Source organism: Meles meles, chromosome 1 (genome assembly GCF_922984935.1).
Source record: "Meles meles chromosome 1, mMelMel3.1 paternal haplotype, whole genome shotgun sequence".
Taxonomy (NCBI): domain Eukaryota; kingdom Metazoa; phylum Chordata; class Mammalia; order Carnivora; family Mustelidae; genus Meles; species Meles meles.
In genome coordinates this window covers 87983544-88011269 of record NC_060066.1, presented here as the reverse complement: position 1 = coordinate 88011269, position 27726 = coordinate 87983544, and the positions used below count along the sequence as shown (strand labels likewise).

At 37.6% G+C, this 27726-nt stretch overlaps 1 protein-coding gene across 4 annotated transcripts in view; it reads left to right on the top strand.

Moving 5' to 3' along the window:
* MTFR1 (mitochondrial fission regulator 1) overlaps window positions 1-27726 on the top strand; it is a 63906-nt gene that overhangs the window by 11996 nt on the left and 24184 nt on the right. Inside the window, exons 2-4 of one of the 4 annotated variants that reach the window (XM_046023207.1) lie at window positions 1932-2068; window positions 13246-13386; window positions 19727-19825. In XM_046023207.1, coding sequence (XP_045879163.1) covers window positions 13321-13386; window positions 19727-19825 — 165 coding nt within the window. In that variant the 5' untranslated portion in view covers window positions 1932-2068; window positions 13246-13320. Of the gene's footprint in view, window positions 1-1925; window positions 2069-13245; window positions 13387-18869; window positions 18967-19726; window positions 19826-27726 lie in introns of those variants that run through there. The other 3 variants (XM_046023216.1, XM_046023200.1, XM_046023226.1) reach the window with 3 other exon arrangements.

The window sequence follows — 27726 nt, the reverse complement described above, 5'->3', positions numbered from 1 at the left end:
GCAAGGAATAGATTAATGAGGGATCTAAATATGAAAATGGTGACAGTGACCCCAGAGAAATATACACTGAACAAATCAGAAGAGACCTGAAACTGGGGGGGAAAAAAAAATCAGGTAAAGAGGGCAATACACTATATTTTGTGTGTATTTTGAGCTGTTAGAAGAAGCCGCATCCCAAAATTGTGAAGAAAGACAAAAATAAAATTAAATACAATTAAAGGGTAGAATGTAACTGTAAAAATGAAAATTAAATATTTAATGAAATTATTACAGAAATAAAATTAAATACAATGAAAGGGTAGAATGTAACTGTAAAAATGAAAATTAAAAAAGATTTTTTTAAAAGATTTTATTTATTTGAGAAAGAGTGAGAGAGAGCAAGAGCACAAGCTGGGGAGAGGTAGAAGCAGACTCACTGCTGAGCAGGAAACCTGACTCAACTCGATCCCAGGACTCTGGGATCATGACCTGAGCCAAAGGCAGATGCTTAACTGACTGAGCAACCCTAGTGCCCCGAAAATTAAAGAAGTTTTTTAAAAAGATGATAAAATAAGAAATTCATTGAAAAAGAAAGAGGAAAAAAAAATCGAAAGACTAAAGAATTATGAGGAAAAAAGCAATGAATTCTATATACTATTTTCCCCAGTGCTGGAGTTTTGCAGTTCTCTGTGATCAGTAAACTTGGTTTTAGCCAGATGTTCTTTTTTTTTTTTAAGATTTTATTTATCTGGGGCGCCTGGGTGGCTCAGTGGATTAAGCCGCTGCCTTCGGCTCAGGTCATGATCTCGGGGTCCTGGGATCGAGCCCCGCGTCGGGCTCTCTGCTCCGCAGGGAGCCTGCTTCCTCCTCTCTCTCTGTCTGCCTCTCTGCCTACTTGTAATCTCTCTCTCTGTCAAATAAATAAATAAAATCTTTAAAAAAAAAAAAAAAAGATTTTATTTATCTATTTTACAGAGAGAGATCACAAGTAGGCAGAGAGAGGAGGGGAAGCAGGCTCCCTGCTGAACAGTGAGCCTGATGTGGGGCTCAATCCCAGGACCCTGAGATCATGACCTGAGCCAAAGGCAGAGTCTTTAACCCACTGAGCCACCCAGGCACCCATTTTATTTATTTATTTATTTAAAAAAAAATTTTATTTGACAGAGAGAAATCACAACTAGGCAGAGAGGCAGGCAGAGAGAGAGGAGGAAGCAGGCTCCCTGCAGAGCAGAGAGCCCGATGCGGGGCTCGATCCCAGGAGCCCCATTTTGTATTTATTTTAGACAGAATATCTCGTTATCCCAATCTGTTTGGGCTCTGATAGGGAGTGCGACCTGTAGTTAAGTTTTTTAAAGTGAATTGGGAAAAATGTCCTGAAATAATAAGCAATGATTACATAGACATTATTGCTTGGATCAAAGTTTAAAAAAAATTTTTTTTTTAAAGTTAGTTGACTTAAACTAGTATCTGTTGGGCCACTATTTCTATGCTTTTTTTTTTTTTTTAAGATTTTATTTTTAAGTAATAACTATACCCACCATCAGGCTTGGAACTACAACCCCGACGCCAGGAGCCATGTGCTCTATTGACTGATCCAGCCAGGTGCTGCACTGTGCTTTATTTTTTAAAAAATGGAATCACAGGGGCGCCTGGGTGGTTTAGTGGGTTAAAGCCTCTGCCTTCAGCACAGGTCATAATCCCAGGATCCTGGGATCGAGCCCCACATCTGACTCTGCTCCGCGGGAAGCCTGCTTTCTCCTCTCTCTCTGCCTTCCTCTCTGCCTGCTTGTGATCTCTGTCAAATAAATAAATAAAATCTTTTAAAAAAAATGGAATCACATGCACACACACACACAAGTGGAATCACGTATATATGCTTGCATCTTTTTTCATGTATCTTATGGAAACTTTTTTTTTTTTTTTAAATCTTAATTTATTTATTTGAGAGAAAGAACCACAAGCAGGGAGAGGTGCAGAGGGGCAGAGAAGATTCCCCAGTGGGCAGAGTGCCTGACATATAGCTTGGTCCCAGGACCCTCGGATCATGACCCGAGCTGAAGGCAGATGCTCAACCAGCTGAGCCACCCAGGTGCCCCAAAACTTCTTGCATATAACTTTTTGTTTTTATACCCATAAATTTAAGAGTCGATATGTTGAATTTGTTTCAAGTATTTTTCTATTGATGGACATTCACTTTACTTTTGAATTTTGTCTTTTTACAGTAATGCTCAGTAAATACTTTTTAGCTTTTAAAAAATCTTTATTTTACAAAGGTGTAATTTACTAAGTTTTGCCACTAGGGAAATTTTTTATACACATAATATGTAGGGGATGGTAATTATTACACAACTTACCCAAATCATCTTTATAGTGAATTTTCATCACTTTGGTAGGCCCAACAGCACTTTTAGTGATAAATATTACTGAGTTCCAAGTATTGTGTGTGTGTGTGTGTTTCTATTGATATTCAGGATCACTTAAGATATTTGAACCATCTTTTCAAAAGATTGTTTTAATATTGATACCACAGTACTTAATTCATTTTGCATGGGAATGATTAAAATAAAATACTTCATGAAGAATATATTTAATATGTCATTCATTGTAGGGTTACATTTCAGAGATCCTCACATAAAAATGATACATTCTTAGTTCAAATGGAAATACAAGACTGTCTCTAACCTCTTGTGTATCACTCAGAGAGAAGGTGACATCTAAAAATGTTACAGAAAATGTCTGTCAGAAATTTAATTTCAGGGTGCCTAGATGGCTCAGTCGTTGAGCATCTGCCTTCGGCTTGGGTCATGATCCTGAGGTCCTGGGATCGAGCCCCACACCGGGCTCCCTGCTTCACAGAAGCCTGCTTCTCCCTCTCCCTCTCCCCTTTCTTGTGTTTCTTCTCTTGCTGTGTCTCTCTGTCAAATAAATACAATCTTTAAAAAAAAAAAAAAGATACTTAATTTCATATGTAAAAACCCATTTACTTGAAAGAATTTTCATCACATTTTTAGTTTGTGTTATTAGACTTTTTAATATAAGGGTTTTTTGGTTGTTGTTAAGAGATGCACTATAGGTCATGAGATTTATTCATTTGTGAACTGAAAAAAGTGAGACATGAGTTAGATTTGCGCTACGTGCTGTACTTAATTTTGCACAAACAGTATAGAATATTAGTTCTAAATAATTTAATTATTTAGAATTAATAATAAATAATTCTAAATAATTGCCAATAAATTGTACCCATGGGTCAAATACTATATCATTGTCTTATAATGTGGTAAAGTGTTCTTAAAGTGTCAACCAGACTGAGGTATACCAGTGGTCACTAGATTTGAATTTTAAGTTTTAATTTTCAGAAAGTAGGGCAGGATGTTGACATAGGATTGACAATTTTTCATTGTGACAAGTAAGGACATTTTAAAAAAATTGCTTAATATCCATCTACTGTCCCAATATCCTAAAAGAAAAGTTACTTTTACACCAGAACATATGAGAATATTCTCAAAATAAAAGACTGACTTTAAATTAAATAGGTTTTTGTTTATGTTTTTTATTTCGTGGTACTTATTTTTCTTTTGCATCCCTGTTTGGCACTAGAATGTCATTTGGGGTACATTGATAGGTTTATCTGTTAGTAGTCTGAGAACAGGAAACCTTATTTTTTAATTAATTAGCCAAGTGAATAAGAATGTTCTGTGAAGGGGCGCCTGGGTGGCTCAGTGGTTTAAGGTGCTGCCTTCGGCTCAGGTCATGATCTCAGGGTCCTGGGATCGAGTCCCGCATCGGGCTCTCTGCTTGGCGGGGAGCCTGCTTCCCTCTCACTCTCTCTGTCTGCCTCTCTGTCTACTTGTGATCTCTCTCTGTCAAATAAATAAATAAAATCTTTAAAAAAAAAAAAAAAAAGAATGTTCTGCGAATCCTTTTAAGAGTCTCATGCTCTACCGACTGAGCTAGCCGGGCTTCCTGTGAATCCTTTTAGACTCCTGCCAACCCCCCCACTATAAAATGGTCATACTATTCTTTCATATTATAAAGTTAATTAAATGGCCATTTCCTTGAATAGTTCCCAAAGACCTTATAAAAATAAGCTCTAGTGTACTGCTGTAGCTTTTAAAAGCTTTTAGCATTTTATTTTTTTTATTATTTTTTTTTTAATATTTTATTTATTTATTTGACACAGAGAGAGAGAGATCACAAGTAGAGCAGCAGACAGAGAGAGGGGGAAGCAGGCTCCCCGCGGAGCAGAGAGCCCGATGCGGGGCTCGATCCCAGGACCCTGAGACCATGACCTGAGCCGAAGGCAGCGGCCCAACCCACTGAGCCACCCAGGCACCCCAGCATTTTATTTTTTAATTTTTATTTTTATTTGACAGTACAAGCTGGAGGTGGGGGTGGAGGAGTGTCAAAGAGAGGGAGAAGCAGGCTCCCTGCTGACCAGGGAGCCCAATGTGGGGCTTGATCCTTGTACCCTGGGGTTATGACCTGAGCAGAAGGCAGACACTTAACTGCCTGAGCCACCCAGGCACCCCCCTTTTTGGCATTTTAAATTTAATGACAACTTTGTTATTACTGCTAAGAGGGTTACTGTGAAACTATTTACTGCTAATAAACCATTTTTTATTACAACTGTCTCAAAAACATGCTGCATTTGTTGAAAGCGGTATTGTGTTATCTTTGATTTGATTGCTGTAAACTTTAATTGGTCTCACTACAGACTATTGTATATTTTCATAGTATTTGTGGAGGGAAGAGAAAGTTTGTTTTCAGGGTATGTCTATTTTCATTTAGTCTTGATTTTCTCTTCTGCCTTGTCAACTACCTGTTTCCCCTCCCGAAAATGGTTTGTTGTTTCTTATAGTCTGTGTCAAAGTAGGTTAGATGATAAGCTTATACCATCATCATAAAATTCTTTTTTTTTTAAGATTTTATTTATTTATTTGATAGACAGAGATCACATATAGGCAGAGAGGCAGGCAGAGAGAGAGGAGGAAGCAGGCTCTCCACAGAGCAGAGAGCCTGATGCGGGGCTCGATCCCAGGACCCTGGGACCATGACCTGAGCCGAAAGCAGATGCTTTAACCCACTGAGCCACCCAGGTGCCCCATAAAATTCTTGAAGTTAAATTATATATGTATTCTTACAGAACCTAGAAAACAATGCAGTCTGATTCTTAGTTATCTTTTTTAAGCCTTTTTTATTTTGAAGTATAACACAAAAAATGTAAGAAACCTGGATATATAACCAATAAGTTATGACAAACCGAACATCCATGTAATCACTACCCACAGTAAGAAATAGAAAGTTGTTTGCATTCTAGAATGCTCCATTATGCTCTCTTCCAACTGTTACCTGCCCCCATCCGTAGGTAACTACCATTGTAACTGCTTACACTATAGCTTTGTTTTGCCTTTTATTATTTTCTTTTTTTTTTAAGATTTTATTTTTAAGTAATCTCTGTACTTAAGTATTCTCTATACATGGGGCTTGAACTTAAAACCCCAAGGTCAAGAATCATGTGCTTTGGGGCACCTTGGGTGGCTCAGTGGGTTAAAGCCTCTGCCTTTGTCTCAGGTCATGATCCCATCCTGGGATCAAGCCCCACATCGGGCTCTTCGCTTAGTGGGGAGCCTGCTTCTCCCTCTCCCTCTGCCTGCCTGCCTCTCTGCCTACTTGTGATCTCTGTCTATCAAATAAATAAATAAAATCTTTAAAAAAAAAAAAAAAGAATCATGTGCTTTGACTGACTGAGCCAGCCAGGTGCTCCCCTTCTCTTCTCTTAATGCCTCTGTGATCTGTAGTGATGTCCCCCATTTCATTCACTTATAACTGTCTTTTCTTTTTCCTCAGTAAATCTCATTAGAGGTCAGTCTTTTTTATTGTTGTTCTTTTCAAGGAACCATCTCTTGGCCTGGTTATACTTCTTTGTCTTGATAGTTCTCTGATGCTTTCAAATAGATGATTTTCATATTTTGTCATTTATTTGACCTCATGGGGGGAGAGTTTGTCTGAAATTCTGTAGTTTGTTATAAATAAATTCTTCTAGGTATCTGTTTACAATTGAGATAGTGTTGAAAAGGCTTAGATGCCCTTCATTTAATATTCTAATATTAACTTAGCAACTGTTATTATATTCTATATGCTGTGCTAAGGGCTAGAGTCACTGATGAATAAGAAGAGTTTTGCTCTTAAGGTGACTTAGTGCTGTGGAGGAGTTAAGCACTTTAGGTACATTGTTGTAATGTGCAGTTTAGAAGAATGTATATAGGAGGGCCCTAAATCCTCGTTGATCAGGAAAAACCTCTTGGAGAAGATAATAGCTAAGCTAAAATAAAGGATGCATAGAAGCTAGCTTGACATAGAGGTACTGTAGGGGGGTGTAGAATACTGGATTACAGAAAAGTCCAGAGAGCCTCTTGAATTTCTAGAATTACCTGTATGACTGTATTAAAGAGAGGAGTGTGAAAGATACAGAGGATAGGAAAGTACAGAGACCAGATCATAAAGGACTTATTTCAGTATTGAGAATGGCTAGAAAAGGGAGAGCAAAATTTGTGGAAGGTGATTACGACAGTACAGACTTAGAATAGCTGTAATGGATTGGAGTAGAGTAGCAGTGGAAATGGAATCTGATATTTAGGAGGAAACCTAGATCCTGATTGTAGAAAATGGAAGAGAGAAGGAATAACTTGACAGTATGGGTGCCATTTGTTGAGGTAGGGAACACATGAGTAGCAGATTTAGGAAGAAAATTAGGGAGTTGAGTTCTGGATTTCTTTAGTTTGAGAGCAGATGGGAGAAACCAGAAGTTGGCATGTGATTGAAGTTGACATGGGACAAGAAAGAGAATTTATGTATGTACTGTGGAGCTGATATAATGAGACCTGTGAGTGGAAGGAGTGTAATCTTGAGGACTTAGGAAGAGGAACAGGAGAAAATGAGGGACAGAATAGGTGTGTAGGTTAAATGTATGACATGTGAAGTTGCAGGATGTCCACAGAGTTCCTGTTAGATGACTTCTTTGTTATTTGAAGTACTATGCTTGGTCATCTACTGAGAAATGATGGAGGGAAGGGTTAGAGAGATTTGGGTAGCATGGAGAAGGGTTGAAAAGCTTCTTGGAGAATGGAAGAGGGACAAGAGTAGGAAAATATTTTCCTAGGATGCTAGACAGCAGTGAGGGCCCATTTGAGATCAGAGGTAGAACATTTGTAGCAACATCCAAATGTGAGTCTTAGTAATTTTTCTAAAGCCCAATTCTAGGACATGTAGCCTGCTGAATTAATCAAGTCCTGGCTTACAGAAGGGAGTTGAAAATACTGGCAGAGTGGTTCAAGTGATTTTTGGCTGCATGGGGTAGAAGAAAGTGAAGGTAAGAAGGGATTTATTAGGTTGATGAAAATTGCAGGGAGAAGAGACTGAAGGGCTCAATATGGACAAAGTAGGGCAGAGGAGTATCTGAGGGAAAGCTTGAAGGTAAGATATATTTTTTTTTTAACTTCTAGATTTTGTTTTTAAATGAAAAGCAAACTATACAAAGAAAAGTTCACTTCTGCGCTCTCTGCCCAGTTTTAAGAGTTTGATGTGTGTCTTTCTCTAAATAAAGAACTTGAGGATTTTTGTTTTATAGAAATGAAATCATAATTAACATATTCTTCCTATATCATGTATATGCTGTCAAGTCATTACATAGACTATCACTTTTTTAAAAAATTTGAGAATAGTTGACACAATGTTAATGAGTTTCAGGTATACAATGAAATGATTCAACAACTTTATACATTGTGCTGTGTTCACCACACGTGTAATTACCCTCTGGACTCTCACTTAATAGATGCAAAATATTTTCTAATAGTATACTGTAATTTAATTAACAGTTTTATTGACAAACATTTAAAGTTGATCCCATTTAAAGTTGTGAGTAGAAAAAGTACTGTAGACAATACCTTTATACATGTATTTTTATGTATAATGCTTTTATTTCTGTGAGAGTAATTCCTCAAAGTTGCATTATTTGGTCAAAGGCTGTGCACGTTTTTAAAGCTTTTATTTGAAGCATAACTTACATTAAGAAAAATATGTAAGAGGGCACGTGGGTGGCTCAGTGGGTTAAGCCTCTTCCTTTGGCTCAGGTCATGATCTCAGGGTTCTGGGATCGAGCCCTGCATCAGGCGCTCTGCTCAGTGGGGAGCCTGCTTACCCCTCTCTCTGCCTGCCTCTTTGCCTACTTGTGATCCCTCTCGCTCTGTCAAATAAATAAATAAAATCTTTAAAAAATATATGTAAGGGTACATTTTGATAAGTTTCTGTTGGAAGGTGGAAGGAAGGACTGTATCCTCCAACTGAGAAGGCAAACTTAGGACTGAAAAACACAGAAGGCAACTCCATATAGTTTATACAGAGTTTTATTCAGGGTAACTTACAGGATAGGTTTGATGACTGTCTGGACATCTGTGCAGCTTTTCTCTGAAAAGTCCGTGTCTTATGGACTTAGTCTAGACATCTTAGTCTAGATGTCACAGAGTGAGGGTACACACAGGAGGGTATTGTAGTGAGATCAGAAGGCTTGCACACACTTCATTGACAGCTAACCTTGCGGCACCATCTGTGCTTCAGAAGAGGGAAAGACTTACCTCTAACAGACTTGTGGGAGTCCAAAGCAAGTCTCCTTGGAGGGTATTTCTAAGGTATGTATATTAATCTCCAAGGAGCCAGGAATACATAACTACAAGACAGGTCATTGAGCAAGTGGATGTGAACAAGATGGAGGGCTAAAGATTGAGTGAGTATTGTCAACTCTCCTATAGTTTCATAGAATAAACACACCTAAGTATCTCTCTATGTTAGAAATAGAGTATTGACAACACCCTCAGAAATCCTTCTCAGGCCTCCTACCAGTCAGTACCCCTATCTCCAACAGTAAAACAAAACAAACCTTGGGAAAAATTCCCTAATCTATGATTAACTTACTTTTAATTTTACCTAAAAGTAAGTTTGGATCTTTATATGAATGGACTTACACAAAGTATCCTGTTGAAAGTACCATTTCTGTGATAATTAAAATTACCCAACACTAGTAAATACAAGATATTTATGATTTACTAGCGCTAATGAGGCCAAAACATGGAATTCAATTAGGGAAGTACTTGGAATAGAGAAGACGACTTTGCTACAGTCATAGCTAAATGATGGGGAATGACTTGAATGTTCTTGAGTCAACCCTTGTAAGCAGTAGAGGATAGTAGGTAAACCCAAAGCCGTGCTTCCAAGGAAAGGATTTCTTTTTCTTTTTTAAATAAGGGATTAATTTGTGTACAGCAAAATTCACTCAGTTTGGCAAACATTTTGATGAGTGTAGTCATGAAACCATCACCACAATACCCATGTTCCCCAAACTTCCTTGTGCTCCTTTGTTGAGTAACCCTTCCTTCCACTTCAGTCTCTGGTGACCACTGATCTGTTTTCTTTGTCCCTTAGTTTGGCCTTTGAGAAAGTTTTTAAAAGAGGTTAGAGAAGTTACTGATTGGAACAGCAATGATAGAAAGTGTGAGAGAATAAGCAAGCAGGAACCCTTTGAGAAGGCTTTGAAGCAGCATTGTAAAAGGAGAGCCCAGTTTCAGTTTAGGAAGGGAAGGGACATTTACTCTTAAGGAAGAATTTAGAGAGCTTGTTGGAGAAGCTTGGAGGAGGAGCTGGCCGTAGGAGGCTATCACCTGACTATGTAACCTCTTTTCTGGATTTTTCTATTTAACAACCATTTCCTTCTTGAAACTTTCTTTTTTTTCTTTGATGACAAAACTTCTCTCCTTATTTTTCTGCTACCCTTTGATCTTTTTTTCTAGGGGCTTTTGTTTTTTTTCCAGCTAGTTCCTCAAGTATTTCCTGAAGTTTCTATCCTGGCTTCTTAGTCATTCACTCTTAGATTTCATCTCCTTTATCTAAGCTGTGCTCTCTAATCTTTAGCTCAGGTTGCAAAACATCTCTTCTCAGTAGAAATAATTTTATATATATATATATATATATATATATTTTTTTTTTTTTTTTTTTTTTTTTAAAGAGTGGGGGAGGGCAGAGGGAGAGAGGAATCCTAAGCAGTTTCCATACCCAGAAAGGACCCCTACATGGGGCTGGAACTCACGACCCTGAGGTCATGACCTAAGCCAAAAATCAAGAGTCTGATGCCCAGGGCACCTGGACGGCTCAGTTGGTTGGGCAACTGCCTTCGGCTCATGTCATGATCCTGGAGTCCTGGGATAGAGACCCACATCGGGGTCCCTGCTGGGCGGGGAGTCTGCTTCTCTCTCTGATCTCTTCCCTCTCATGGTCTCTCTCTCTCTCTCAAATAAATAAATAAAATCTTAAAAAAAAAAAAAAAGTCTGATGCCCAACCCACTGAGCCACTCAGGTGCCCTGCTGTCAAAAATAATTAAAAAAAAAAAAATAAAAACAAGAAAAACCAAAACTATGCATTTAAAAAATAAGCAAAAGACACTTTGGAAAAGAAGGTACCCCAGTGCCCCCCAAACATGTAAAGAACTCACTAGAATGGCTGAAATTTAAAAGACAATACCTAGTATTGACAGAGATTGTAGAATAACTGGATCTATCTCAGTGACTTGCTTTCAGGAGTGTAATTGGTACAAAAATTTCAGAAAGGTGTTAGTTTCTATTAAAGATGTAGCAATATATATCCATCTTTACAGATCTTGGGCTGATGATGGAGTTATGTCCCAGTAAACCCTTTGTAAATGGAAGTCTAAAATTCATTTAATACACCTAATTTACTGAACATCTTATCCTAGCCTATCTTAAATATGCTCAGAACCCATCAGCCTGCAGTTTGGAAAAATCATCTAACACAAAGCCTATTTTATAATAAAGTGTTGAGTGTCTCCTGTAATGTACTGATTTCTGTTCTATAAGTGACAAACAGAATGGTTGTAAGTCTATAGGTTGTTCATCCTTGTGATCACGTGGCTGACTGGGTGTGCAGTCACTGATGCTACCCAGCATCATGTGAGAGTATCTACCACATACCAAAAGCCCAGGAAAAGATCAAAATTCAAAATTTGAAGTATGGTTTCTACTGAATGTGTATTTGCTTTCACACCGTTGTAAAGTAAAAAAATTATAAGTTGAACCGGTGGTAAGTTGGGAACTATCTGTATGTATATGGTGTAATCTAGCAGTTTTACTCCTGGGCGTATGGTCAAGGGAAGTGAGTTGTTATGTGTACCTTACCATGCTGTGTACAAGAATTATTTTAGCAACTTTATTTGTAATAGATAAAAGATGGAAACAACCTAAATGTTCATGAACAGTAAATTGGGTAAGTAAATTGTGGTGTAGTAATACAGTGAACTACCACTACTACTACACAGCAGTGATAGAGAACTATGATTTACAAACAGTGTGGATTAATCTCAGACATTGTTAAGTGAAATAAGCCAAACACAAAAAAGAGTATATACAGTGGGCAAAACTATTAAGTGCTCATAAAGTTAGAATAGTAGTTCAATAGGGAACTTTTGGGGTTTGGGAAATGTTATGTGTCTTGATTTGGGTGGTGGTTACCCAGGTCTATACATATATGAAATTCATCTAGCTAGACACATAAAATTGATATACTTTTCTGTGTCAGTTACACCACATTTTTTTTTAAAAAAGGGATGTTTTCAAATCCTACGTAAAACCATCCTTTTTTCCCCCCGACTAGTTTTTTTGTCCATCATTTCCAGCTTTGACCTCATTTATTTTTGGACCTTTGCCATTTTTCTTCCCATTAACTCTCAGTATACATGTTTAAAAGCAGTAGTAGATGTTGGTAACACTAAAATATATCTGTCTCACCAAAGTTCTAGTCATGACCATTTCATAGTTATCAATAAATTAGATATTACTGCCAGTGCTTAGAGTTGTTACAAACTTTGATTTGTCATTGAGACTTAGTTCTTTTCAGTTCATGTTTCAGCCAGTGTCTGGTGTGTTTGTGGCGCCCTTTATCTCCCCATCCCCCAGTTCATGAAGTTCTTAAAGTGTAGACAATAGAGTCTTTGTTTCTGGTCTTTAATGGGATGAGCTTGCATCAGAATGTAAATCAAAAATATACTACTAAGTACACTGATTCTGTTCAGCAGTTTCTGGTTTTTTGTTTTGTTTTGTTTTTGTTTTTAGCAGTTTCTGGTTTTTTGGTTTTTTTTTTTGTTTTTTCTTAAAGATTTTATTTATTTATTTGACAGACAGAGATCACAGGTAGGCAGAGAGAGGGGGGTAAGCAGGCTCCCTACTGAGCAGAGAGCCAGATGCAGGGCTCGATCCCAGGACCCTGGGATCATGACCTGAGCTGAAGGCAGAGGCTTTAACCCGCTGAGCCACCCAGGTGCCCTAGCAGTTTCTGTTTTTAATCAAGACTGCGTTGATGAGGAAGCAGCACACTGACATGGTTTTGTTCAAATTCCTTGTTTATTGGAGACCAACACTTTCAGTAAACTGGGTTATGGTGTATGATGAGTTAAGAATTTAATTCTGTCAGATTTGTAGTACATATTGATGGGGAAGGAGATGAGAGGCAGGAGTTATAGTGCCAATACTATGGAAGGACCTTCTAGCATCTGAATTCCTGTACCACATATATGGGATTCCTTTATGATTTTTGGAGGGAGGCAGAATCTGCTCATATCTATAGACAGGTAGATTTGGCCAAGCAAATGCCACCAGTATAGGTAGCAACTTAGGAGCCAGTGAGGCAGAAAAATGGGAACTGGCAGAATGTTGTGTCAGGTTCTTTTAAGATTGTTATCTACTAAATATCTTTTCATAGAAACATTTTCTACTTAAATTAGCCACAGTGGGTGTTCATTGCTTCGAAATAAAAAACACTGGTTGGAAAAAAAAATAGTTAAAAAAATATTGTACTGTTTATTCAAAACTGATTGCAGGCAAAATTGTTTTAAGTACACACAAAGTTTTAAAATGTTTTAGACTAGGGCGCCTGGGTGGCTCAGTGGTTTAAGCCGCTGCCTTCGGCTCAGGTCATGATCTCAGGGTCCTGGGATCGAGTCCCGCATCAGGCTCTCTGCTCGGCAGGGAGCCTGCTTCCCTCTCACTCTCTTCTGCCTGCCTCTCTGCCTACTTGTGATCTCTCTCTGTCAAATAAATAAAATCTTAAAAAAAAAATGTTTTAGACTAGACTTTATGAGACATGTTGCAAGCAGTAAAGATTCTAAATAACAGTTATTTCATTTTAGTGTTTGCATTTTAAAATTTTAGTGTGCTTATTGGACCATGTGCTGCTATGTATGCCTGAAGTACTTGAAATGCAAATTTGGAGACACTGCCATCTAAATGCTTGGCTGGATTAAGCGCCTAATTAGGATGGTTTTTCAACAGGTTGGAGGAAGCATGCAATCGGTGAGTGCTCCTAATTAATTTTTTAAATCCAGACATGTATATGTTTTGAGAATTTTTTCTGAGAACGTGAAATGAATTTATATATGACCAACATTTAAAATTCAGTATGTTTATTTAAGTCATGGAAGTGAATCTTTACCTAGTATCCTAAGTACGGGAGTAACATTTTGAGTTACATTGAAAATGTACCAATATTCATGTAACTGTTAAAAGCAATGCATTCGTTAGTAGTGAGAAAAGAGTTAACATAGAAATCATTGGATAAAATATGACTAGCATTTGACAACTCTGAATGTTGTAGAACTTACTGAATGCCGTTATAACGTTATCACATTATCACAACTTTTAAGGTAAAAGGTAAAGTCATGTCTTCTGATAATACAACAACTATGTATGTGAAGAAAAAATTAGTATAATCTGTGCCAAAGATGTTCTGATCTTGATCTAATTTGAAGTATTTGCTACTGGTATATAACGTTTTTTAAGATCCATTGTGAAGTTATTAGACCAGTAGTTGCACCAGGCATGTCTTATGAATATTTGTTTTTCATTTTCACATTCAATATTTTGCATTAATAATGTGGAATTCAATTTTATTAAAGATAAGGCAGGTTACATAATATGAATATGGCTGTATATGTGTGTGTACATGTATATATATATGTATTTTTTTAATAATGGGTATACTTTTTAATGTACTACTTGTACTCTTGTTTTTATTTTGTGTCTTTTTATGTCTTGTTAAGAGAAAGTCAAACTTTGAATCTCTCACCCCCCTCCCCCCCATTACATCTATTTTCTTCGGAGATAAAAAGCAAAGAACCAAATAAAATTACCTTTTTTAATAGCTGCATAATTTTGATATTATTAGCTTGAGGATAAGCAATAGGAAGATGGTTTCTGAAGTTAATAGTATTTTCGTTTTTTTCAGTTACATTTTCCTGTTTTGAACTTCACTTAATGCAACTTTATTTGTTTTCCATCATTTCCATCTCATTTGTTTACCATCATTTGGTTACAGAGAGTAGATTAACATTTTAGTACTGACAGTGAAAAATTTCTGTTGCTTCCAGAAAAATGGGAAGCTCTTGTAATTTAAAATTCCCCCAATGTAAAGCTTTACAATTTACGGTTCTTTTTCTTTCCAATTTTAGTAAAAAATATAATTTAAGAGAGGGGTGCCTGGCTGGCTAAGTCAGAAAAGCATGCAACTCTTGATCTCGGGGTCCTGAATTTGAGCCCCACATTGGGCATAGAGATTACTTTAAAAAAATAAAATAATTGAAAAAGAAGTATAATTTGGTGAAAAGATCATAGATCCTGGATTCAAACATCTCTGGGTCTGAAATTGGTCTCTGCCAGTTACTTTCTGCATGCACAAATTATAGATAAGAACTACTGCAGAGTTAGCTTGTGGATTAAATGACTGTGGATTAAATGACACCTAGTACAGTGGCTAGTATGTAGTATAGCTACATTCAATAATGGTTAATTTTCTATAGTTTTGCTCTGTCATTCCCCCCCAACCCTGGCCCCAAGTCAGGCAAGTGTGACTAATGCTGATTGAGACCAAAGTGCAGAAGTTTGTTTCAGAAACAGATAACACAGTTTATTTAGCTTGTTCATTTAATTTAGCTTTGTTCATTTTGCCTTTCATCCATGTTCATTCATGCCTTTTTTCATCCAAAAAAAAAAAAAAACCAAAACCGGTAATAGCATTAACTTACTCCCTATGTTGTAGGGTATTCACAATTAAGGCCCTAGCAACTGAAAAGACTGTTTTTTTTTTTTTAATGTAATATAATCATTTTTTTTTCCTTTTCAAAGGTTTTATATATTTGATAGAGAGAGCATAAGCAGGGGAGCGGCAAGCAGAGGGAGAGGGAGAAGCAGTCTCCCCACTGAGCAGGGAGGCCTGATATGGGACTCGATCCCAGGACCCTGAGATCATGATTGGGGCCAAAGGCAGACGCTTACCCAACTGAGCCACCCAGGCAGCCTCATATAATCATCAACTTTAATCCGTTAACTGAAAATCTATATAGAAATAAGTTTTCTTTTAACATAAAGCAGTTTGATACTTCGGAATTGTTTAGTTTCTGAGATCTCTTAGCGTGCTGCCCAAGTGTAAGAAGGTATAGTCTACCAAGATTTTACTTTTGGACATCTGAAAATAAAACTTCTTTGCTACCTTTTAGAAGTAAATACATATCTTCCAGTCCGCGTCTGGAGGTCGGAGTGGGAGGTGGAGAAAAAAAAAAATAAATAAAATACATAAATACATATTTTCCCATTGTTTGATAATGAACTTAATACTGTGTTTGAAAATATTCCAGGTAGAAACTGCCTTCATCCTTTACATGTTTTATCTGCTTAAAAAGAAAATGTGCAGCTTTGAGATTAGAGTTTTGTTTTTGCCATTAGAACAACTGTTGATGATTAGCTCTTTGTATTTTACTGTACAGATCAGCACTGTAATGGCAGTCACTGATTGATTTACTATATCCAGTTCTTTTGCCTAAATTATGTATGTTCAGTAAAACAATACTTTGTCTTATAGGTATAACCACAGTCAGAGCAAATACCTAATTAGTATTAGTAATATATTTCCAGTAATACTTAGGAATTGTAACTTTGTTTTCCTTTTGTGCTTTGGAGGAAGAATGTCAATATGGCTAAGAGTTTAGAGTAAGGAAGAAGAGAACTGTAGAAAGTGTTTTCTTTAATTGGGGATTTTAAATTGTTACAGTTTCATCTTCCTGTCTCTAGCCTCTTTACCCAACACACACTTCGAATTTTCCCCTGGCTCCCTTGGAGTTAAGGATTTGTATTTTGTTGTGTCTTAAACTCCTTGAAATTTTGATTAATGGTATGGACTTTATTCTAAAAAAAATCACAAACACAGAATTTTGCATGTAATTTCAGGGACTTGACCCCAGAATAAAGACCCTTGCATTAATATGAAATAGCTAATCTTGAGAAAAATATATTTATTTAGAATTGAATTTGTACTTTTTCCTGCTAAATGGGACCTCTGAAGTAGTAATTTAGATTAAACTGGTCTATAACAGATGAATTACCACATGAAACTTGAGTACAGTCATCATGATGAGACAGATGATAGCTTCAGATTCCAGGCTCACACTTCAACACTTCTACAATAGCATTTCACAATGTTAAAAAAGAACAAATTGCTTTCTTGTTGCCATCCTCCTCCTTGCTGTCATCACTTTCAAACACTGTTTCTAAATGTTAGGGACTGTCATTACTAGACACAGACATGCAAACACACATGCACACATTATTAGATTATTTGTTAGTAGTCATAAAGCAAAGCAGAGTTTTTCTGTTTAATAATAATAGTTACTTAATTATTTTCTAGCGGAATTGAATTCTTATTTCTTAATGAAATCCATTTGGTTAGCAGTGCTAGTTTTCTCCCTTCTCTCTCTTTAACGTCTGAAAAAATATTAATGACAGTTTATCTTTAGAGGAAGTCTTCCCTTCTCCTGTATACCGACAAGACAACAGTTCAGCCACCAGTTAGGGTAGGAGATACACTTGGGCCTTAACAGTCTCTTAGTGCACAGATGGTGACTTTTCAGTACCATCTGTTCATTATTTCTTCACAGCCATTTACAATTTCTCCCACTCCATGATGGCTGAATAGAAAAAATGAAGTAGGACCTAGTTTTAGGGTTCCTGGAAGTTAGTAGCTCTTTACCATCACTTTTTCCTAAAGTCAAGTAAAGGTTATGACTTTTCTTTCTAAATATTCCGGTCATTAGCTTACATAGACCCTTCTTCATATTTCTTGGTGCTAAGTGCTGTTCAATTCATAAATAACAGAAAAACATTGTTAGTCTGCTGTATATACTTCGAAAAAAATCACATAAAGCAATCTGTTTTTACTTCCTTTAGAATTTTGTATAAGAAGCCTAAATAGTCTACTTAGTCCTTAAAAGTAAAAGCTGAATCTTTGGCCACCTTCTCTTATAGAAGTCATCTGATACTCTTTTCCTTCTGATATTAAGCAGATGGGAAGATAATAGTTGAAACTTAGCCCTGAAGCATGCATAGCAAGGAATGCTAAAAGTTGGCAGAAACATTAGTTCCTGACCTTGGCAAATCCTTTCCAAATTTTTCATAGTGAGTTTCTTGCCCTGTTCATCTCTAGTTAAGATCTTTGCATACTGGGGCGCCTGGGTGGCTCAGTGGATTAAGCCGCTGCCTTCGGCTTAGGTCATGATCTCAGGGTCCTGGGATCGAGCCCCGCATCGGGCTCTCTGCTCCGCAGGGAGCCTGCTTCCTCCTCTCTCTCTGCCTGCCTCTCTGCCTACTTGTGATCTCTCTCTGTGTCAAATGAATAAATAAAATCTTAAAAAAAAAAAAAAAAAGATCTTTGCATACTGAAGGGATGGGAGATTCACTTTAGACTCTGTAATTGTCACATTGTGATGCATAGTGTTCCACTACACCTACATCATAGGAGAATTTTGACTTGTGACTAAATACAAGATTCAGGAATAGAAGGAATGGTGTAGGTGCTATTGCCCTGTGGGTTTCTTTTTATAAAAGATTAAGACCTATGAACATGTATAAGGTAGAGTTTGCTTAAATACTGTCTTAGAATTACTTGCCCGTATTCTTATTTTGTCCTTGGCCTCTTATGTTGAATTTGTAAAACTGTGATGCTTCCCATTTTTGTCCAGTCTGATGTTTTTCTTCTCGGTCCTCATGTGTTGTTATTATTAGTCGTTTGATCAGTCATTGGTGTGAATGATTTGCATTCCTCAATTACAGGTAATTCTCTTCTAATCTTCACAGTAGCTTTGCCTCTTAACATTCTTTGTTTAATATTCATATTTCAGAATCGATGTCTTCTTTCTAGTGTCCTATTTCCCACTGTGTACCATCTTTTTAATTTATATTTCCTAAGTAAGAGTTCAGTTTTTATTGGTTATAGTAGCCAGTGTAGGGTATAGTACTTTCTGGACTCTCTTGGGTAATAGTCAGTGAAACTTTGAACATATTAATGGTGAGTTAGGTAAAAGCTGAGGCATATACCAGAGCTATTCTATACACATCCCCATGATCTTCAGTTTGAGCCCTACTATATATCTAATTGGGTTGAGATGCGAAAATCTAAGAAGTCAGATTACTTCTATGCCCATTTTACAAGTTGTGCATGCTTTTAGAATGGTTTAAAAGTCTAATTTGGATTATGTGTTGGAGCCACTGCTGTTTACAATAACATTTATCCCTTGTTCATACCGCATATGTTAACGGTAATTCCATTCTTTAAATTAGAACGGCCATGGCATGACTAAAAGGGGTCAGTGTCTATTGCTCAGAATACATGCTGCTGATTTGGTATTACTTACTTAGTTTTAGAATATAATTGAATGTAAAATTTAATGAATTAAGTGGTCATATCATTCTTACTCTTTTCTTTTTAAATTGCTTTAATAGCATACCACCTCTCTGCCTTTCTGTCCAGGCTTTCAAGTGTAGCACTCAAAACAGATGGATAGTTTTTCTCTTTAAGGAAAAATCATGTACTTGGGGAGAAGTTTCAAGGTACTTTATAATGATTTAACATTCTACATGTTTTTTTTTTGTTTGCTTTTTGCTTTGGGAGTTTGTTTTTGCATAAAGCATAGCATAATGTCCTCTGTGTATTATGATTGCATCTGAGGAATTCTGCTAGTTAGGGTCACCGCAAGCTCATTTAGCCTTTGTATAAATTAGGAAAAGATACCTTTACCTTGGGACAAGGCCTCACAAAAAGATGTAGTGCAACTGGATTTTGGCCTACACTTAACCTTGACCAGACATTCTTGTGTAGCAAACAAAAGCGAAGTACCCTGAATGGTACAACTTCAGATTCTGAACTTTGAACTGATTTGGGTTTGTTTTGAAAAGTCCATTATAACAAAAGTAGCTCACAGTTTTAAAAAATTTGTGTGTATATAAAGTTCTAAAGCTAAAAATATAGCAGAGGAGAGAGAAAAATTGTGTTTCCTTTATAGAATAATATGAAAACCTTATGAAAATGCAGTTTTTACTTCAGATGTATTATTTTACAATTACTAGTTATTCTTCTGTGTTTTTTATATAATGCCTTACATTAAACTTTGTGTTAATCATAACCAGCTATATATATATATATCCTTTAACTTCTAGTTGAGAAATATTAGCTAATTTCCCATAACACGTAGAGCATTCTGATCCCTTAAAGTGTCAACATGTGCAATTAATTGTCCAGTGTTTTGTAGTAACAAACTACAAACCTTTATAACTCTTAAAATTATACTTTTGGTTTTTCCTGTTTCCTCAGGTACTTTGGTCTGGGAAGCCATATGGTTCATCTCGAAGTATTGTAAGGAAAATTGGTACTAACTTATCTCTGATCCAGTGCCCAAGAGTTCAGTTTCAGGTACTCTACTTTTTATATTTTGAAATTTTATATTAATATGTGCATTAGAAATACAAATAGGCAAGACAATTTTAAAAGTAATTTTGAACCTTTCCCTCTGTTGATGCTACTGTCAGTAAAATAAAATAAAATCATAGTAAAGTCTTTCTAATTTTATTTCCTCTGTGAAGTGATTGTTCAAGCTTTTTAAAGTTCTTAACACACTTATCCTTCTTAAGAATACATAGAATACATCTTTGTAAAAGCATATAATAAGCCAAAGAGTTAATTCCCAGGTGACCTCAAACATGGCCTATGTTACTTAAGAAGATTCAGATACTACCATTGTTTTCTTTATCATACCTTCTCCCTTGGACAGCCATTCTGTTCTCCTAGTTTATTTTTCGATATCTCTGTGGATGCCTTGTAAGTTGCTTTCTCCATGCTTGGTTTAAAGCTTAGCATTAATTGTAGGAACCATTGCTTTTGGAAAGGACAGTGTCAAGACAAAGAAGTAATTGTTCTCTGAATGAGAGGATAGTGAAACCCTGATTTGGGAATACTTTAAATGCACAGGTCTTAGAATTCTCTTATAGTACCAGATAGGGAGCAACTCTGTTCTTTGCTTGGAGATAAATTGTTATTTTCTGGATTGGGCTTTGTTCCTTATTGTTGTAATAGTGTTAGACATGTTCTTGTTTTTCACTAATTCTCTACAACAGTAATACTGCAGAATATTTCAGTTCAACATTTAAGAATGTAAAGTTCAGATAGCTATACCAATTTTAAATAATAGATTAGCATATGCAATGTGGAAGATATATTTAACTCATAATTCAGAAGCTCAGAAGTGCCCCTGCAAGTTTATTTGATATTATTGATTTACTCATAAATCAGTTCCCCTGGTAGATGGAGGTCAAAATCTGTTCCTAAGTAAGCAGTAGAAATTAGCATTTGGGGGCGCCTGGGTGGCTCAGTGGGTTAGGCCGCTGCCTTCGGCTCGGGTCATGATCTCGGGGTCCTGGGATCGAGTCCCGCATCGGGCTCTCTGCTCAGCAGGGAGCCTGCTTCCCTCTCTCTCTCTCTCTGCCTGCCTCTCTATCTACTTGTGATCTCTCTCTGTCAAATAAATAAAAAATAAAAATCTTAAAAAAAAAAAAAAAAAGAAATTAGCATTTGTCCAGGTTGACTAACGAGATTGTTCATTATTGTGCTCAAAATCCTGCTTGCAGGGTGCCTGGGTGGCTCAGTTGGTTAAGCCACTGCCTTCGGCTCAGGTCATGATCCCGGGGTCCTGGGATCCAGTCCCGCATCGGGCTCTCTGCTCAGCAGGGAGCCCGCTTCTCCCCCTCCCCTCTCTGCCTGCCTCTGCCTACTTCTGATCTGTCTGTCAAATAAATAAATAAAATCTTAAAAAAAAAAAAAAATCCTGCTTGCAAATTGACTGGCAAAACCTTTGTACATCAGTCTAGAAAGTGACAGATTGGAACTTTCCAAGAAGTAATATTTTTATCAGACTATAGACTTTTGAAAAAATAATGAAAATGAAGAAGTTTGTGGTGGTAACTCCCAAGCACAATTTCTGAGAATTCGACTCAATTAGACACAAAATGCTTATTGCTTCATTTGCCAGCTTCCTTCAAAATAAACTATGGTTGTTAACTAGGGCTTATTAACTTCTTTGGATTGCTCGGTTCCATTAAAATTTTCTTTTTATCTGTTAATGTATCTACTTAACCTAGTTGCAGGAGAACTTAAGCATAGTCTTTGTGTTCATGTAGCTAGAGATATATAGAAGGACTATATATATATGTGTATATATATATGTATATGTGTATATATATACACACATATATATATATATGTGTATATATAGAAGGTAATCTAGAATTTTTTAGTAAAAACCCAAATTTGCCTTGACAGTGAGCTGAAATACTAGAGCCAAGTACATTTTCTTGGATCTCTCCAAGAGATCTCTTTCTCTGTGTTACTAGTCACTTAAAAGGATGAGCAGATTTAAGCCTATTAGGTTTAGTGCAGTAGCTGCATTTGAATAAAGATGGATAAACATAGGAGAGAGGGATAAGGTAAGAGAAAGATTGGTGACCTACTTGAGAATGTAGTGGAAGGTAGAAGACATTTGTTTATAGTGAGAGTTCTATTTCCAGTTGGTTTTACTGGAAAAGATTACTGAATCTTTTTTAAATTTTATTTATTTATTTGACAGAGAGAGAGATCACAAGTAGACAGAGAGAGAGGGGGAAACAGGCTCCCCACTGAGCAGAGAGCCCTATGTGGGGCTTGATCCCAGGACCCTGAGACCATGACCTGAACCGAAGGCAGAGGCTTAACCCTCTGAGCCACCCAGGCGCCCCTACTGAGTCTTTTCAAATTCAAGATCAGTATTTTAAAGATTTTATGTATGTATGTATGTATGTATGTATGTATGTATGTATTTACGTATTTATTTGCCACAGATCACAAGTAGGCAGCGAGCCAGGCAGAAAGAGAGGAAGGGAAGCAGGCTCCCCGCTGAGCAGAGAGCCCGATGCGGGGCTCAATCCTAGGACCCTATATCATGACCTGAGCCGAAGGCAGAGGCTTTAACCCACTGAGCCACCCAGGCGCCCCAAGATCAGTATTTTAAAAGATATTTTATTTATTTATTTGCCGGAGAGCGCATGTGCATAAGCAGTGGGATCGGGAGGCAGAGGGAGAAGCAGGCTCCCTGCTGAGCAGGGATCCGATCAATTGGGACTTGATCCCAGGACTCTGGGATTATGACCTGAGCTGAAGGTGGATGCCCAACCCACTGAGCCACCCAGGCATCCCTGAGATCATATTAAAATGAATGTTTTATCTGCTACATATTTTAAGTCTGTATCTTCTGTTATATTTTAACTACATCTATCAGTAAAGTAAGAAATGTGGAATTTTTAAACTTTTTTTTTTAAAGATTTTATTTATTTGACAGACAGAGATCACAAGTAGGCAGAGAGGCAGGCAGAGAGAGAGGGGGAAGCAGGCTCCCTGCTGAGCAGAGAGCCTGATGTGGGGCTTGATCCCAGGACCCTGAGACCATGACCTGAGCCAAAGGCAGAGGCTTAATCCACTGAGCCACCCAGGTGCCCCGAAATGTGGAATTTTTAAGGACATGCAATTTAGAGTAATAAAGTTGAAAATGTGTTTCTGCTATTTTTCTGGTTCATTTAAGGATTTGATTGATAGGGAATTTGTTTGGACTATGTAGGAGTCCAGCATGAGTAAATTGTGTAGAAAGTCTGGAACTGGGGAACCACAGTTGGACCCAGAGAAAGTAGATACCATTATGGGGCCATATTCAGGAGACAAAAATCAAAATAGCTTAAACTTGCAAATAGGGCATTCGTGAGTCATTATAGAAGCTGGAGTTAGATAGTCATGACCAGTCCCTCTAGCGTTCCGGGTGACTTCAATCTTTTTGAAGATTTATCTGAAACTTGGCATTTTATATTCTTTACTTCCTATGTTCCTTTTGGGTTTTCTTGGAATTTCTTTTCTACTGCCCACACTCATAGGCAACACCTTGACTCTTTCACCCTCAGAACAGTTTTAGCTCTGAATTCTTATAAAGATTTTATTTATTTATTTGACAGACAGAGATCACAAGTAGGCAGAGAGGCAGGCAGAGAACTAGAGGGGAAGCAGGCTCCCTGCTGAGCAGAGAACCCGATGCGAGGCTCCATCCCAGGACCCTGATATCATGACGTGAGCCGAAGGCAGAGGCTTAACCCACTGAGCCACTCAGGCGTCTCACCTGTGAATTCTTAAGCTTCAGTATGGTTCCTTCTAGATCACACACAATCTTTTCACTGTCATCAGCTGATCTATGTATCTGCAGACAAATAATGATAGGAAAGGTGGGCCCATTACTTACTGTTTTGAGGCTTAGACAAAATAATCCATGTAAGGCCCTGAATATAATAACCGGTACATAATTAGTGTACAGTAGAAGGGTGCTAGTGGTGGTGATTTTGTTGTTATTGCTGCCTTAGTTGAATAGCAACATTGCTATGCAAGTAATTCAGCTCCCTGGTTTTACAAATTGGATTTATAGAATCAGAAACTAGGACACAGGGTACGTGGGTGGCTCAGTGGATTAAAGCCTCTGCCTTTGGCTCAGATCATGATCTCTGGGTCCTGAAATCGAGTCCCGCATCAGGATCTCAGCTCAGCGGGGAGCCTGCTTCCCCCCCCTCTCTCTACCTGCCTCTCTGTGTACTTGTGATCTCTGTCAAATTAATAAATAAAATCTTTGGGGAAAAAAAAAAGTAACTAGAACAGAGACCAAAACATTTATTTACACCTTCATCCAGTTAATGGACCCAGTGAATATTGGGCTAGGAATAGAATAAGGTAGTAAGTGTAAAAATGCATGTAAAGGCACTTAGTGGTTCTTTGCTGGGTTATTTGAAAAAGACTTGTCTATAACCCCATAGCTCTTTCCCATAGCTGGGAATGAGTTGGCTACTTTACACTCAAAATGGGATCTCTAGACCCTTCATACTTACTTTTTTTTTTTTTTTTTTAAGATTTTATTTATTTATTTGACAGAGAGAGATCACAAGTAGATAGAGAGGCAGGCAGAGAGAGAGAGAGGGAAGCAGGCTCCCTGCTGAGCAGAGAGCCCGATGTGGGACTCGATCCCAGGATCCCGAGATCATGACCTGAGCCGAAGGCAGCGGCTTAACCCACTGAGCCACCCAGGCGCCACTTACTTTTTTTTTAATTAAATTTTTTATTTTAATTCCAGTGTAGTTAACATACAGTGTTATATTAGTTTCAGGCATACAATCTAGTGATTCAGAAATTCTGTACAATACTCAGTGCTCATTATGGTAAGTATACTCTTGAATCCCCATCACCTACTTCCCCCATGCCTCCTCCTACCTCCTCTCTGGTACCTATCAGTTTGATCTCTGTAGTTAAGAGTCTGTCTCTTGGTTGTGTCTTTTTTTCCCCTTTGCTTATTTGTTTTGTTTCCTAAATTCCACGTGAGTGAGATCATACAGTATTTGTCTTTCTTTGACTGACTTATTTCACTTAGCATTGTACCCTCTAGCTCCATGCATGTCTTTGCAAATGCCAAGATTTCATTCTTTTTTTTACAGTTGAGTAATATTCCTGTGTGTGTGTGATTTTCCTTACCCATTCATCTGTTGATGGGCATCTAGGCTACTTCCATAATTTGGCTATTGTAAATAATGCTGCTATAAAAACATCAGGGTGCATGTATGCTGTTGCATTAGCGATTTCGTATTATTTTGGGGTAAGTACCCAGTAGTGTGATTTCTGGATTATAAGGTAGTTCTGTTTTTTAAGTTTTTAAAGAATCTCCATACTGTTTTCCAGAGTGGCTGCATTAGTTTACTTCCTACCAACAGTGCACTAGGGTTCCTTTTTCTCCACATCCTTACCATCACTTGTTGTTTCTTGTGTTGTTGATTTTAGCCATTCTGACAGGTATGAGGTGATATCTCATTGTAGTTTGGATTTGCAGTTCCTTGATGATGAGTGATACTGAGCATATTAGCATGTGTCTGTTGGCTATTTGCATGGTTTCTTTGGAGAACTATCTGTCCATGTCTTCCCATTTTTAATTAGATTATTTTTTTTGGGGGGGTTGAGTTTATCAATTCTTTATATATTCTGGATATTAACCCTTTATCAAATATGTGATTTGCAAATATTTTCTCCCATTCAGTAGGTTGCCTTTTAGTTTTCTTTATTTTTTCCTTTGCTGTGCAGAATCTTTCTATTTTGATACAGAGTAGACCCTTCAGATTTACTTTAATTGAAGAAAAATAAACTTACCTTGGCCCTTTAACATCTTTTAGATATGTACATTTCAAGCTTGAGTCACAATTACTTCTGGCCATAAGCATTTTTCGTATTTGAATATTATGGCCCCCTTGGACGTAGGAACCCAGATTAAGACAAACAGAGAGTAGGTTCTTGTTTTTCTCCTAGTACTTATTCCAGTTTCATGAAACCAAAAGAAAATCCTCATGATCCTCAGATCATGGAGGAACTTGCAAAAGCAGTGAGCTCTGGGAGATTGGGAGAAATGGGGTGCAGAGGTTTTTATTTACGGTGGTTCTCAACGCTTACTGCATGCATATTTAAATCGCCAGGAACTTTAAAAAATAAAATCTATGTGCTCAGGCCTCATCTTGCCAGGTAGTTTTTATATGCCCACCTTCCTTGTGAAAACACAGCTTTTTTTTTTTTTTTCTTTCTTTAAAGATTTCACCTATTTATTTGACAGAGATTGCAAGTAGGCAGAGAGGCAGGCGGGGGAGGGGGGGAGCAGGCTTCCCGATGAGCAGAGAGCCTGATGCGGGGCTTGATCCCAGGACCCCGAGATCATGACCTGAGCTGAAGGCAGAGGCTTAACCCACTGAGCCACCCAGGTGCCCTGAAAACACAGCTTTTAAAAAATACAGGTCCCGCTCAGGGCTCACTAAATCTGAAATTCATATATTTGTTTTTTTACCTTTTGAGGAGCTCTTATCCAGCTCTGAGGTTAAAGACTTCAGGCACAGATTGTATTTTAGTATTTTGCAAAAGTTTTCCTTAAAGCAGTAACATAATTATCCACTGACCATTAATAAAGTAAAAGTAATCACAGAATCACTTTGGGGATGCATTTTTATAAATTTTAAATTGTACGAGTTAAAGAAAAAATGGAAACAGCAGCAGCTTATTGGGGTGTTATGTACTACACTTGAAAAACTTAAGGAAAAAAAAAGTGATCTTGAATATTACCAGAAAAAGTGGGGTGGGGCACTTGGCAGTGGGGTGTAAAAGTTTGACTTCCAGCTTTGTAATTGGCAGACCTCTAGGGAATTTAACCTGAGCTACCCTTTTTCCTTGTGGAAACCCTGCCCCACCCAGCCGGTTTTCGGAGATTGCTAGGAGTTGTTGGAATTCATGGTGGAGGGCATTTTCTGTGACCAAACAGGTAATGAATGAAATTCTTACTGAAGTTCACATACTATGATGAAATCTGGAAGTAAAATAGCTTCTTGTCATAGCCCATCTTTATTTACCAAATAAACTTGAAATCTTCATGTTCTTCTAGGGGCTTTCGATTAGTGATGGACGAAAACTATGTGATCTCTGCCCTTTTTGCGATATGATTTGTGAGAGTGATAATGAAATATTCTGATAAGCATATAATTACAATTTGTACTCATGCTATGAAGGAAAAAGTAGTATAGCATGGGGGAGGATAAAAATGGGAGTCTGTCTGGGAAGGCCCATCTGGAGGAATGACAGGTAAAGTTAGAAAGAGCCAGTTTGCTCAGGTGGGGAGAGGGATGGAATTGGGGGAAGAGGATGTGTGCAGAGCTTCTAAGACAAGATAGAAGTTACTCTTTGAGGAACTTGAGAGAAGTACCTGTCAGGAACTAGTGTGGTTGGACTTTGTATGGTATAGTGGTCTCTGGTGTCCGAGGCATCTGAAGGTTAAGTACCTGGAATAATTCTAAAAATAACTATTAAACTTAATTTTTTTCAGCTCCTTTTTGATATTCTGGAATATCAGAATATGATAGCTAGCATGTGATACCAAACTCTGTTCGGTGTTCATTTTTTGGTTATTTTTAGCTCTAAAATGGCTGTTAAGAATAATGAAATTCAAATACAATGTTATGTTTTATAAATTTGGTAGTGTGGCTCAGTGGTTTGAAGCCTAACTCTGTAAATAATAATGAATGTTCATGATGTTTTATTTATTCTCAGTAATTGATGACTTTTTTCTTCTTTGATAGAGAAGGAGTGCACATGCATGTGAAGGGGGGGAGGGGCAGAGGAGGAGGAGAGAGAGAGAATCCCAAGCAGGCTCCACGCTCAGTGCAGAGTCCAAGAAGGGGCTTGCT